The following is a 13,516-nucleotide window of genomic DNA, read 5'->3' as shown; positions in this document are numbered from 1 at the left end:
CTCTCAAGGCTCAGACTACTAACTTGATGTTGAGGTCTCGTATGCTGATGGTATGGTATATAAGACTACTTTGTATCTCAGTCATACGTTGACAGCACGACGGGACAATCATTTATCATCCCAACTACCTGAATGATTCTGGATAGTATGGGTTGTTGCAGCTCAAAAGAGTATGTCAGACTGCCTAACATCTATTTTCTTCGAACGTCAACGATTGTATGCAAACTACTGACGGATTTGTAAATGACGATCAGTCAAGGCATGTATGATCCCAGTCATCATACTCATCGTGCTGGGATTCCCATGGTACCACTCGGGACAACCTCTTACGGTGGCGGTGGTGGTGGCGGATATGGTCAACCCAGCTACATCCCGAATAGAAGCTCATATATGGGTGGACCACCCAGCACACGGACTTGGGGAGGTTACGAGAGCAGAGCACAGATACATGACTATAGTGAGTTCAATGCCCATCTTTCCTCTGAGAATCAGAGACACGACTTGACGAGATGTGGTTGACTGTTGATTACTGTTTTGCGAGTGAAGTGGATCAACACAGGGAATTACGGATAATGAGAAGTGGGCAGAACCTGAGGACTTGGCAATCTTCAGGATTCCTTTGAAAAAGTATAATTCGTTTTGCATGTATGTATCATTCACGATTCAGTATGCATTCATTGGAGGAGTCCGTTCGATATGATAGCACTAATACACTACTGTCCCGAGATGCCACATTGCAGCTAGTGCTGAAATTCGGTGACGGTGAGGTAGTAACCGGTACTCGTAGTGGGTAGTGGGGTAAATAAGTAACTTAGCATCAAAGGATAAACAAACCACACACCACCTTTGACCTTCAACAATCCTTTGATCACATCATCGTATCGTTGACATCATGAACCGTCCTATCAATAGACAGTGATCAACGCACTGTACGATGTAACGCATCTCGGACATATCATGCATCTTTTGTAGATGATATCAGTCCTTTCAACTTCACTCCTGGCTTGTGGGGATAACATATCGAGTCGATTTGTCAGCATAGATATATAAATAAGGCTTCGAACCATTGGGGATCGGTGTGAATGAGTGAATGAAGAATCCAGTAAACATCCGAATTGAAAGAATATCCAAAGAGTACCTACACATTATTAGATTTAAATCATCGACACGTCACTTAAGTGGATACTCGAGTAAACAATAGTCAAAATGGTTATGGGAAACCTCGAACGATTGAGCGATGTGACCAAGGCAAGTATGAGTATGATGATGTATAATATTTCGTAGCCTTCTTGTTCCAGAGAGGACCATTTGAGCCTCATTCTTCATGTGCGTGGCGATCAAGCACTGACATATTCGAACCCTCTTACAGCTCTCTGCTCACGTCACCCGAGTACTCGGTCAAAACCCCGGTATGATGACTTTACAAGGAACTAATTCCTACCTTCTACAACCACCTTCCAACCCTCATGCGCCTTTGATCCTCATCGACACCTCATCTCCGCACACAGCCAATCAATATATCGACCTCCTGTTCACTCACTTACATCATCTGGGATTAGAATCGGGAGTCAGGGAAACGCATTTCGAGTCGTCCTATGCTCAGGCGTCCTTGAAGAATGTCCCGGAAGATAAAGTCGATGAGATAAAAGCGGCCATCTTAAACAAGCGATCTGAAGATCCGAGATATGAAGAGATGGATTTACTAGAATATGGACTGGGGAGTAAATGGGTACCTAACCAGAATAGGGAAAGGAAATTACCTAATATCGAACATATCATTCTCACTCATCGACATTTAGATCATGTAGGAGCATTACCATTATTATTGAATACATTGAAAAAACATGGATGTTCATTACCTAAAATATGGAAATGTCCTTCACCCGATGAAAGTTATTTGGCATCTTCAAAAAATGAAAATGAAAGATTAACAAGTGATGGTGAAATTTGGAATTCCCTACCTAAAGGAACATATCATTCGTTTTCACCTTTTCAACCATTTCACCCTATCATACCCGGATTGATGATATCGATTATCGATCCGGTCTATAAGCATTTGTTGAAGCATGATAAAGATGGGAAACCAAAATGGAACGAAGTACCTGAAATTGCAAGAGTCAGTCTAAGATGTTTGAAAACTCCTGGTCATACTCAAGATAGTATCAGTTTGGTCATGTTGGAAGGCGAAAAGGGAGTTTTTACAGGTGATACGGTGTTGGGTACGGGTACTACTCATTTTGCTGACTTGGGTAGCTGTGAGTTCAATCTGTTCATTCCCGATATACCCTAATATCGCTGATACAACTTTTATCTCTTAGACATGACATCCCTCCGAACCTTACTTGCACTCAAACCCAATGTCCTTTACCCAGCTCACGGACCCCATATACCCGATGCGGCCAAAGCCAAAGCCCACCTGGAAACTTACATCTCGCATCGACAAGAGCGGGAAAATCAGATCTGCAAGATCCTCAAAGACTTCAAAACCAGCGGTAAATCGCTTGCTGATATCCTAGTCGATCTTAAGAAAGAGATTCATACGAGAGTGGAAGAAGAGAACAGAGCTAAGGGACCATTGATGTTAGATAAACGAAAGCCTATCCCTTTACCTGATTTCGAGGAGGAAAGGAAAGCGATTGAGAAAGCTGATAAGGAAGGGACCCGAGATAAAATCGCGATACCTTTGACTGTAATTTGTAGACTGATCTACAAATCTGAGGAGGAGAAATTGCTCTTTGCAGCTTCAAAGGGCGTTTTGGCTCATCTTACCAAGTTAGAGCAGGAGAATAAGGTTAAGAAGAGTAAGGCTAAATGGGCAAAATTGATTGCGAAGGAGGTAGATGCGAATGATCTTGAGGAGGTGGATGTGTGGGAGTGGGTCGGGGAAGTAGGAGAAGAAGAGAAGAAGGATTGAAAGGCGGAGAGAAGGTGAGGGAGGAGGATCATCGATCATCTTCATGTGGATGCATCTTGATACCATGAGTGATAGATGACAGCTTGGCGATCCAAACCTCTGGGCACAGCTATACTTACAGTAAATGGAAAGAGCGTGATGACGAAGATGACGGATGAGAGCCCTCAATACACAGGCGCCGATCTCATTGCAAAGGTACATCTTGTAACAAACACGCATGATTATGACCGATGTAATCGGCTTGTATAGCTGATTGTGTGTTGATCGATGTAGACAAGAAGCATGAGACAGCATGCTTCTTGTTTGAATTTTTTCTCTCTTTTTCTCCTCACTGAATTGATCAATCGATGGGTTTTATTATAGGATTTCCGGTAAACAAACAACAATGGGATGTATATGTTCGGGACGGTGAGTGAATGGTGATCATAGGTGCTTGTGGTTTCCCCCATTATGTGTGGTATCTTTTGAAAGTTTGTTGACCTTCTTATCGTCCGATAAAACAGCCAGGTATACACATACGAGGACGAACCATCATCCCACGATAGTATTTTCTTCGAATACGACTCATTTTACCAGCATGCTATGCGCGATGGATTCAGCTTTTATCCAGGTATGGAACGTAGTTGTGAGTCCGTTTTCGGGTCGACGGGAAGTGAGAGGTCTACGGATTGTGATGACTGTGTGTATTGATTACCTAGGGGGTGAAAGGGACGATTTCGCTCATATGGAAGCCGTTAGAGTGGGATCAAGACATGTAGGGTGGCCCACGGAGGACAACTATCGGTGGTGTCTTAGAAGAACTTTATCATTGTGAAGATTAGATGACCATACGGTATATATTATATGAAACGAATCCAAAGCGTGCAATAACCAGCTGTATATGGTGATTCGCTGTCCGTCCAAAGCACCTTCCACATACTAAACCTTTCCAGAAACCTCGTTACTTGCACCCGCACTGTCCTGTGTTTGGCTGTCATACCCTGAACGACTTGCGCCGAGAGTAATCCAATTATCAGATCTTTGTATTGAAAGTAGAATAGCTATTCAATATATCGGACTGAGCAACGATTGTATAACTTGATGCGCATCACAAACTGATCGGCTGCGGCATGAGGACGACATGCTTCTGATTTTGGCCAAAGCCCACAGGATGGTACTCAATCCAATCTTGTGATAGCAGCTTGTATGCTCATAGCTATTGTCGCAGATATATATATATATGTGATCATCTTTGATCTACTATATATTCTATCACAACATAGTCTCTATGGTTCAGCATAACGATATGGGATGTGCAAGTTCCAAACGGTAAGTGTACTACAGTATTTGAAGTTCGATTTGCCACATTCACCACATTATGCTGTAGTATAGAGATCTCATTGATGTTTGTCTCGTCTCAGTATCGATCCAACCCCTATATATCCTCCTCATTCAATATACATCCCCTCAGAATCCTTCCCTGGGGATTCCAGACGTAGCACGCCATACCATGCCCAGGAGAACAAATCTAGGTCAAGGCGTTCTGGCTTTTATGGGGGTGGCGGCAGCGGATTCCCATTGAAAGCGGAAGTCGCGTCTCCTCGTAGATATTTACATCATACAGGTGAGCACTTCTCATTTTGAAAGACAGGTAGTATTGGGGATTGCTGACATTGGCTATACAGATGAAGAGATCGAGTTGGAATTAGCGAGGATACGAGCAGAGAATGGGATCTGGGGGAGAAGAGGATGATCATAATTTTCGCATAGAAGGACTCTGTTATATCTGCGAGGGCTGATTTTGTACTGCAAGATAATCGTTGCATTGTCGGTGATTTACAACCAATCATTCTGGTGATTCTTTTCATTACATTTACAAACTGGTCAAGCTGCACCGCGATCCTGTTTCCCGATGCAATTTACCTGGGTATATAGTAAGCTCTACTACTACTACTGGATATTCAAGCGGTTCATGTGGCAAAAATAGATTCGTGAGACCGTCACTTCGTATTGAAAATGATACATCAACATTGTCCTCTTATTAAGGCTGACTACGGCAACTACACCTCATCGCCTCCGCAGAAAGCGGAGGACTACGTGCAACAATCATGGAGCAGAGATACTAGGATCAACATCAGGATCGGGCATGAGGTATTTAGGCTTGGAATACCATGCGATATCATCTTGTATATCTTCAAAACCTAAATAGAATTCTTTACCTTCTTTGGCGTCGAACAGATAAACTCTGCAAATACATATCACGCCTTTAGCTCAATCCTCACCTTGTAGGGCGGTGCCGAATAATTATAACTCACTGTCCTTCCCCAATTTCATTACCTTGATCGTCGAATGAAAGACCTTCAGCTCTCAATATACCGTACCATGTATTCTTCCTCAGACCATCACTTTTATCGGGATTAGGACCCGTCTTTATACATACACTACTTTGAGTTGCCTTTTCAAGCACTTTCCCTGAAGGAGATTACCACAACAATCAAATTTATCAATATAGCTATAAAGGCTGAATTTCACAAGACATAACTCACAAATCTCGTTCTTGTATGTTTTCGTATCTCTATCCGTCTCATAGAGATCTGCTTCTTCTCCCGTCAACATCTGATAGGCGAAATGGGAATCACCATCTGTGAAACCATCTTTATCTATACCTTTACCTCCAAGTCCGCCAATCCGCATCGCAGCATCTTCCAAAGCAGCGATCCACCTGCATGTCGGTCCACCACTCTTGTCAACTCTTGAACCATTTAGTGCGGTACCGTAGTATCAAGAAGAGATGGTGTGAACTTACCAATACTGATTTGAACCACTATAATCAGCCGTGATAGATGAATATTTTACATCCCTTTTCTCCCATTTGGCCCCTTCTTTATTCCATAACTCAACTGTCACCGCATCGACATTATCTGCCCTTTTCTTGGAAGTTTGCATAGCTGGAAATCGATCTTTTATCTTTTGAGAATCCCAATTGACTAAGGTTGCTGCTGCCACCAGGAACCATTCGTCATCGAATTTTTCTAAAATAAAAATAAAAACCATGTGTTAGATTGTTGATCTCGTCCATAGTCTCTTTGACTACTGTTTACTGAGGCTTTAATCACGTCGACGGTAACATACCTTTCTTGATATCTTGCCATTTGGGTGAGACATCCCATAGGGGATAATCGCCTCGTTTCTCAATATGAGTATCCGGCAGAGCAACAGGGCTCGCCTCAGTCAATCCGAATACTGTAGCGAATAGGCCGAGTACTATAGATCAATATGATTCCATATTAGCCTGCTTTGTACTCCTGTGTACCGGGAGCTGAGTATAGCATGTGAAATGAGAGGAACAAAGTCTTCGCGCCGATTCTACCTACCAGAAATTACATTATAATAGTAAGACATGAACATTGTGAAAAGCTCTACCAGAGAGTATGTATGGATAGTGAGTAAAGTCTGAAGGGGACTATGAGTAACTCAATAATTCCAATATAAATAATCGCATATACGATTATTTATATCTAGTATACAGCAAGCTATACTTTTGAGGTGACAAATTCTACTCCAAACCAAGCTGACATCAAACCATAGAGAAAGGTAGTCCCTAATGGGGGTTGACCTCCTTTCATTGTTGGAGTGACTAATTAAGGGGAAGCAAGGAGCTTGATGGGCCAATTTCACTCGCGAAACCACTTGGTAGAGATTTACTTCCCCTCGGTGACGCTCAAGTTTGGTATTCTACCTTCAAACGGATGATCACTCGACACTCATGAAACGGAACGAACTCATCAACGTGGCGGATTGGTGCACTGCGATACTAATGTACATTTGGTTGACCCGTTGACCTGATCAGAATCATAGATGTATATCATTCCATGGGTAGATTTTAGAGCAACGCAGCTTGACCCTCGACTATGATACAGCGCACTTGGGAAACAGCCACCTGAGCAGTCATATGACTAGCAGAGATGAATAGCAAAAGAGGAATAATGTCGTTTTCCAATACATTCAGGAATAATTTACAAATAATCGGGTACTGTATGACTATTGTAAACATTAACGAGGAAATGTAGCAGATACTGTATACATAGTCTGCCTGTGGGAGACCGACCTGCATCAGACCTTTTCATCCCCTTTCAATTTAGAGTAGTACTTGATATCGAGATCATCGAAATCGCAGGATTCATATTCACCTTTCTTGGTATCGTATAGGGTAACCCTAAAAGAGTTCTCAGTCGTGCTTCTCAGATACTCCACATCTCTTGAATAACCTACTTAGCATTACCATCTTGCAATTCACCTTCGATATCTGTAACGCCATACCATTGTTTCCCCTTTTTGACGCAGATTGGAGATTCTTTACCTTTCTTTAGGATGTCCCCTGCGTTATCATAACACATAAATTAGATATATGCGGCTTGATGGCCTCTGAGGGGATCGATGGTAATGCGGGAAAGACTCACATAGTCCTTCATCGTCGCCTTTGATAGGCTCATTAGTCATACTTTCCAAACCTGTCAACATTCTCAATCCAATATCTGCATTTGCATCTTTATCGAACCCATTTTTCGAGGTATATTCGTTTCCCCCAATTTGTTTAGCTGCTATTTCATATGCACCGATCCACCTATAATGAGATACCCATGTTTCAGCCTGAATTGAGCAAATAGCTTGCAGTCCACGTACCAAGCGTCACCAGATAAGCTATTCTCATCTTTGATATCAGAATGTTTGGAATTAGCTGTTTGGAATCTACTCGCACCAATGTTATATACTTCAACATCGACAGAATCGATCTTCCCATTTGCATTATCGCTTTCAGGCTGGAAGGCGCTGAAACGCTTTTTGATGGCATTTGGATCAATCCTTGAGATACTCGCTGCGCCACACAGGAACCAATCGTTATCGAGTTTCGAGCCTACGTGTGCATGGAAACCAAACTTTCAGCTTGAGCCCCATGCCACGGGGTAAATGTTACTCACCCTTTATTTCACTGGGTTGTGGACCGTAGTATCCGCCCCATAAGACCTGACCATCCCGTTTGGCGATATGGGGATCAGTGGCGTTCAGCTGATCATCTGGGGTGGGTGCGCTCAGAGCGATCGGGGTCAAGGCTAGAAAGTATAATACTATGGGACTATCAGAGATTAGGAGATATCCGGTTTAAGTCGTTTTAATTGACTGCATGACCCACCATTCATGTCATGGAATTTCATGTTGACTGGTTTATTCGACTCTTCCTGAGAAGCGCGGTACTTAACGTATTTACAAATTGTGCTTTGTTATTGATGTTAGATATTCACAAGATTCCTAGTTTCAAGGTCCATGGATATCGTTGCGAGATTCACGTCCATGGGATGGATCTTGGATATTTAGGATCCGCAAACACAATATCTGATATCTGATATCAGTGTTTGGCCCCCTTTCACGAATATCCTTGATTGAAGGGCTAATGAAACAAAAGTGGCCCCAACAATCAGGTAAAGTCTCGTTTCATGTTAATATCTGCTCGATCGTCCTCGTTATGTGTGGTCATTCAATGATTTCGTTACACGTTTAGTGGGAGAAACAGACACTTGTGCAACGGATGATTCGACTTACAGACTGTCCATACTTCTTCCAAGTACGAACATTGACCAGTATGGAAGGAGGATGACCTTTTGAGTGCTTAGTGAGGGTACTTGCGGCTGGTCTGAACGCGTAAACGGAGATGTCCGTTTGTATCAGTTGAATGACGTGACCATCTCTTGATCTTAGCGGCCACTTGGTTCCGCCGGTTCACCGACATTTCCTTCACTCGACGAAGAGCCAGCCTTGTAAGCTACCTTGCTCCGTACTTCCATCTGAGAACGACCATACAAAATGCGGTTCCCAGCAATCACCAAGATCGGCCTAGCCAGACGAGGTCTGCATACCTCCAGTATCGCGAGGGTACCTCTGTTGATCACGCCTAAAGAATATCAAGACCTTCCCAAGGCAAGTTCGATCCTCCGCAAGAAGATCTTCTTTAGCTAACTTACTCACAGCGAACGACCTTGCCGTTGGATGTATCATGGCATATGCCCAATTCTACTCGATCGGCAGTCGCAGAATACCTCTCCGGACCTAGGATACCTAATGCGAAGCGATTCGACCTTGATGAAGTTGCTGAATTGGATTTGGACAAAAACCCTCTGAGCTTAACTCATATGTTACCTAAACCAGAGAGGTTTGTCGAAGAATGTCGTGAGATGAAATTCCCTTTCATACACTGGGAGTGGGCAGCTGATGAATGGGATGCATATGTGATCATCATTAGGTAAACTCGGTATAAGGAATGATGATCATGTGGTATTATACGATACGATAGGTATCTTCTCTAGTCCAAGGGCTTTATATACTTTCAAAGGTGAGTCAAAACACACTTATAAGAATGAAAGGTGAGATCACTGATTTCTGTGTTCGCAGCCTTCGGTCATGAGAACGTATCGGTACTGGATGGTGGATTACCGCGATACATCGAAGAAGGATATGAAGTTGAGACTGGAGATGTCAAACCTACTTTGAGAGAATCACAATATAAGCTACCTCAAAATTGGAAAGAGGATTGGGTACGATGTGAGTTGATCTAATAGCTTTTTGTCTCCGTAATCACTGATCTTCGCACACAAAACTCGCGTGAAGCAGAAGCTGATATATTCACCTGTTCTGTCACGTAGCGTACGAACAAATTGTTTCCAACTCTGAGAAACCCACTACCGACCCCACCTCTGAGATAGTATTAGACCACCGTCCCCTACCCAGATTCACAGGTGAAGCTCCCGAACCTCGACCAGGTCTCTCATCAGGACATATCCCTAATTCACTTCCATTACCGTTCCCACAATACCTCAACGCGGCGAATGACAAAATTCCTTATTCAAGTTACAAATCCATCGAAGAGCTCAAACAAGTTTTCGAGAAGGCTTTAGGTGGTGAGGAGAATATGAAAAAGTATATAGAAGAGCAAAGAGGGGTCGTGTTGAGTTGTGGTAGTGGGATGACAGCTGCGATCGGATGGTTGGCTAATGAATTGCTGAGGGAGCAGAGTGGGAAAGCGCTCAAGACGGCTTTGTATGATGAGGTGAGTGAGGTGTAATGGCTCATGTACAGAGGGTGCTAAGCTGATGAGGTATTGGTGTTTTAGTCGTGGACTGGTTATGCTCTTAGGAAAGAAAGTAAGATTGTGAAAGGGAATGCTTAAGGGCATGCTTATATAGCGGCTAGACCGAATAGATGGTATAATAACTGGACTATGACCAGTCCGTTCAATAGAAGAGATCAGAATAAGATATACTGTTTCTATAGTCTGGAAGTTGATGACAAACATGCATTCCATCAATGCGTGATGTACATGAACCCGAACTTGCCATCATCGCAAGCCTTAAGATCGTGCGAGTCGCTTTGTAAAGCCAAATGTAAATGTATAGGTAAAGCTGAGGGACTGTCTGAGCTCCTGATTGACAAATGACATGATGCATGGGTATACTTATTTATAATGCTGGATATACAAATTCCTTTTCCTCTCAACTCATGCCTTTGACTCTTCCTTCACCTTCCATTTCTTTGACTCTGATCCATCTGACTTTTCCACCACCCTCTACAACCTCATCCTTCTCACCTGACTCACTATCTCCATTCTCTCGAAGGACCTTCATCAACCCTCTAGATTCAAATGCCGATATCTCCTCTGACACCGTCCCCACAGTAATATGTAATAAGCTCTTCACATCGGAAGGTAATACACTTTCCAAATCCACTTGTATTCCTCCCTCCTTGTCTACGGGGATAGGTCTAAAATCTTCTATAGCTAAAGTCATGACTCTTTTATCCCATATCAAATGGGTTAATCTGAACTTGAATAACATTGAGACTTTCATTTCAGATAATCTTCTACATGTATCCCATAATCTCTTTTGAGGACCCTCTTCACCTTCCTTCCCTTCGGAAGCTAATTGTTCAGCTTCGGTGGCAACGTTCTTCTCGTGTGATAAGGTGATATGCGGTTTTGATGTAATTCTACCTTGCGATTTAATCAGATCAAATATCTCCATAGCAGATTCCGAATATTCGTTTTGATCACCAAAAGATGTAGGATTTTGTATTATATTCCCTACAATATCACCCAGGTCGATCTCAGGTGCGATACCGAAATATCTGATTGGTTTGCCAACTTTTGCCGGTGCGTGATATGGCGTAGTCACTTTATATTCCCCTGCCTCGTTCAAGGCTATATCTATATCTCCTTCTTCAGGTCTAGGTAAGCCTACAATGTCTACTAAAGAATCGATAATTTTACCCAATACATCCCTTGGCGAACTCAGGACATTGACATCGACAAGTTGATCGAACAAGAGTGGATCGGGAGAAGTGAAATTTCTCAAAAATTGGCCTACTACCGCTTCGTGTTCTGCATCTACCGTTGGATCAGGTCGGAGAGTTTGATGATTATCTCCTCGAGCGACGACTCTCTCTGAGCAGATTCGGAGTAATCTGTGGTATGGCTGAGAAGATATATCCCATACGATTCCTATTAGCCGGACATCGTATTTCTGCATTGGCCTCGAAGAGGCTATTGCGGATAGTTCTTCGTAGTGTTTTGGTATATGGTTATTCCTACAGAGCAAGTTCAAGATTAGTAAGCTTGACTTGTATCTTTCAATTAAGAGAATTTCTAGCTTACCTGTCTGCGTAGACGACATCCTCTTTTTGTAATAATGCAGTGATGTTTTTGATGAATGTAGGTGCTGTACGTTTGGTGGTGATATCGTCGCTTTGGGTATGACCGAAACCGAATAGCTTGGATAACGCTACGCCGATCAATGTTTTACCTATACAGGAAAGCAATGAATCAGCTTCTTCGTCCACATAGATCACGATACCTAGCTGACTTACCACAACCTGGTACAGCAATTGGCACGAGTAACCATTTCTTAGGTAAACCCTCTTTACTTTGTTGCTTCTCACTCCCGTTTTTCCCCAAGATATTCTTCGCTTTACCTTCCCTAGCATCATTCCAAAGTTTCTTTGCGCTTTCATCGTCTTCTATCCATCTCAAGAACCTCTCTCTAACTCTCACCACACCTTTATCATAATTATCGAATAAAGCAGGTTCGGTCTTGATCATCTTCCCTACCCAATCTGCGTAAACTGAGACTTCGGGTCGTTTCGATTTCGTTCGTACCTTTTTCCATATTGCCGCTATATCTTCTGGTTCAGTTTTCTCTAAGAGAGGTAACATGACTCTAGTGATTTCTCGCCACTGTCTATAAAGGAGATAAGGTTCGTCGAATTTCACTTTGAAAAAGAAAGGTGATCCGACTTTGTATGGTGGTTTACCATTCGTCTGGCTACTTTGAGGTGGTTGTTTGACTTTGCACCGGACCACAAATCCTTCTATCATGTCTCCTTCCCATGAACCTGTCTTAGCGACATCATCGGTGAACGATTTTACCTCGTCTAAAGTCTGCAGCTCGACATATTTCGTTTGGATGAACCCGAATTCTTCAGCGAAGGATTTCACCTTATCAGGAGGAGAAGTTGAGAAATGAGGAGTGTTGTGATTTAGTCCGTGGAGGTGAAGACCTGTCCAATGGGCTGGGGTCGCTATCACATGCTCTTCGAATGAATCGTCACATAGCTACGATACACCTATATGAGCTTGAACCTTGTATATGAGACAGATGGATAAGGTAGAAGCCGGATGACTCACCTCCAGTACAGCAGTCATATTTCCGTCCCACAACTTCTTAGCCAGCTCAGCTTCTGTCTTTCCCTTCGCAGCTAAAGTTTTCTTCACCCAGTCCCTGCCGACCGCAGCGTGGGCCTTGGCCTCTTCATGTTCTGCCTTTTCGGCTTTTGCCTCCTGCTGAACCTCTTTCTTGCTCTTATTCTGCTTTTGATCGTTGTCTTTGATTGAAAGGTCCGCCAAGCCAATTAGAGCTTCCTGTTCCTGCGCATCGGTAGTAGTTCCCAATGAATGCTTGGAAGCCACTATCAGATAAGAGGGTGAAAGGGCCGATATCAAGATCAAACATCCATTTGATTTCAGTGTCAGATGATAAGGAGGTTCGGTGTGTATCTTCATTGCTGACCACTATTTGAAGGTAATTAGTATGAGCAGAAGTAATTTTGTATGTCACCGGGGATGAAGATAACTCACGTTGGTCCATTCTACTTCGTCTATATTGAAAAATTTATCATACCCTCTCGCTACTATCCTATCTTTGGGTCTCGTACATCCCTCACCTGCACTATTGACCTCACCAGGTAGTGGGTCATTCTCCTGAACTTCTTCGGTAAACAGCCCTCTGGCCAGTGTAGGAAAAGGGTTCTGAGAACTGAAATACATATGCTCGGTCATCTTCCAGCTTGTTATCTTCCTATCTCTCATCGAGCTCGTCGAACTTGATTCTCCATTATTGGCGTAAAGCGACGCAGGGTATATATGGACATTTGCCCGGACAGCTTTGGGATTGGTATCTCGCAGATGGCGGAGGGAGCTCATGAGAGCTGGGATAGATTCGGGATGCTTGTCTGCTGACATGGTGGGCGCGTATTGAGTCGGATGAGAGGGAGGATGAGAGTAACCAATCTCCTGAATGTGAG

General features: G+C 43.1%; 6 protein-coding genes across 6 annotated transcripts; 3 read left to right on the top strand and 3 right to left on the bottom strand.

Moving 5' to 3' along the window:
- Nucleotides 1-1,206: 1,206 nt before the first annotated feature.
- L199_003857 (uncharacterized protein) lies at nucleotides 1,207-2,914 on the top strand (the record flags this gene model as incomplete). Its single annotated transcript, XM_064889585.1, has 3 exons — nucleotides 1,207-1,248; nucleotides 1,370-2,255; nucleotides 2,319-2,914. The coding sequence occupies 3 exons, from the start codon at nucleotides 1,207-1,209 to the stop codon at nucleotides 2,912-2,914; spliced, it is 1,524 nt and encodes a 507-aa protein (XP_064745657.1).
- A 1,267-nt stretch (nucleotides 2,915-4,181) lies between these two features.
- L199_003856 (uncharacterized protein) lies at nucleotides 4,182-4,646 on the top strand (the record flags this gene model as incomplete). Its single annotated transcript, XM_064889584.1, has 3 exons — nucleotides 4,182-4,222; nucleotides 4,315-4,517; nucleotides 4,579-4,646. The coding sequence occupies 3 exons, from the start codon at nucleotides 4,182-4,184 to the stop codon at nucleotides 4,644-4,646; spliced, it is 312 nt and encodes a 103-aa protein (XP_064745656.1).
- A 353-nt stretch (nucleotides 4,647-4,999) lies between these two features.
- L199_003855 (uncharacterized protein) lies at nucleotides 5,000-6,301 on the bottom strand (the record flags this gene model as incomplete). The annotated part of the gene is made up of 6 exons (XM_064889583.1): nucleotides 5,000-5,138; nucleotides 5,209-5,365; nucleotides 5,440-5,615; nucleotides 5,700-5,925; nucleotides 6,026-6,157; nucleotides 6,268-6,301. The coding sequence occupies 6 exons, from the start codon at nucleotides 6,299-6,301 to the stop codon at nucleotides 5,000-5,002; spliced, it is 864 nt and encodes a 287-aa protein (XP_064745655.1).
- A 705-nt stretch (nucleotides 6,302-7,006) lies between these two features.
- Nucleotides 7,007-8,106, bottom strand: L199_003854 (uncharacterized protein; the record flags this gene model as incomplete). The annotated part of the gene is made up of 6 exons (XM_064889582.1): nucleotides 7,007-7,109; nucleotides 7,166-7,271; nucleotides 7,354-7,517; nucleotides 7,577-7,808; nucleotides 7,873-8,004; nucleotides 8,085-8,106. 6 exons carry the CDS (start codon nucleotides 8,104-8,106, stop codon nucleotides 7,007-7,009), a joined length of 759 nt encoding a protein of 252 aa, XP_064745654.1.
- Nucleotides 8,107-8,752: 646 nt separating this feature from the next.
- Nucleotides 8,753-10,112, top strand: L199_003853 (uncharacterized protein; the record flags this gene model as incomplete). The annotated part of the gene is made up of 6 exons (XM_064889581.1): nucleotides 8,753-8,866; nucleotides 8,917-9,115; nucleotides 9,189-9,278; nucleotides 9,338-9,487; nucleotides 9,589-9,992; nucleotides 10,056-10,112. The coding sequence occupies 6 exons, from the start codon at nucleotides 8,753-8,755 to the stop codon at nucleotides 10,110-10,112; spliced, it is 1,014 nt and encodes a 337-aa protein (XP_064745653.1).
- A 322-nt stretch (nucleotides 10,113-10,434) lies between these two features.
- On the bottom strand, nucleotides 10,435-13,454 carry L199_003852 (uncharacterized protein; the record flags this gene model as incomplete). The annotated part of the gene is made up of 5 exons (XM_064889580.1): nucleotides 10,435-11,524; nucleotides 11,592-11,739; nucleotides 11,804-12,548; nucleotides 12,621-13,004; nucleotides 13,071-13,454. 5 exons carry the CDS (start codon nucleotides 13,452-13,454, stop codon nucleotides 10,435-10,437), a joined length of 2,751 nt encoding a protein of 916 aa, XP_064745652.1.
- Between the last annotated feature and the right edge of the window lie 62 nt (nucleotides 13,455-13,516).

This window comes from Kwoniella botswanensis, chromosome 1, assembly GCF_036426115.1.
Source record: "Kwoniella botswanensis chromosome 1, complete sequence".
NCBI classification, from domain to species: domain Eukaryota; kingdom Fungi; phylum Basidiomycota; class Tremellomycetes; order Tremellales; family Cryptococcaceae; genus Kwoniella; species Kwoniella botswanensis.
The sequence above is the reverse complement of the archived record's forward strand: the minus strand, read 5'-3'. Positions and strand labels throughout refer to the sequence as shown.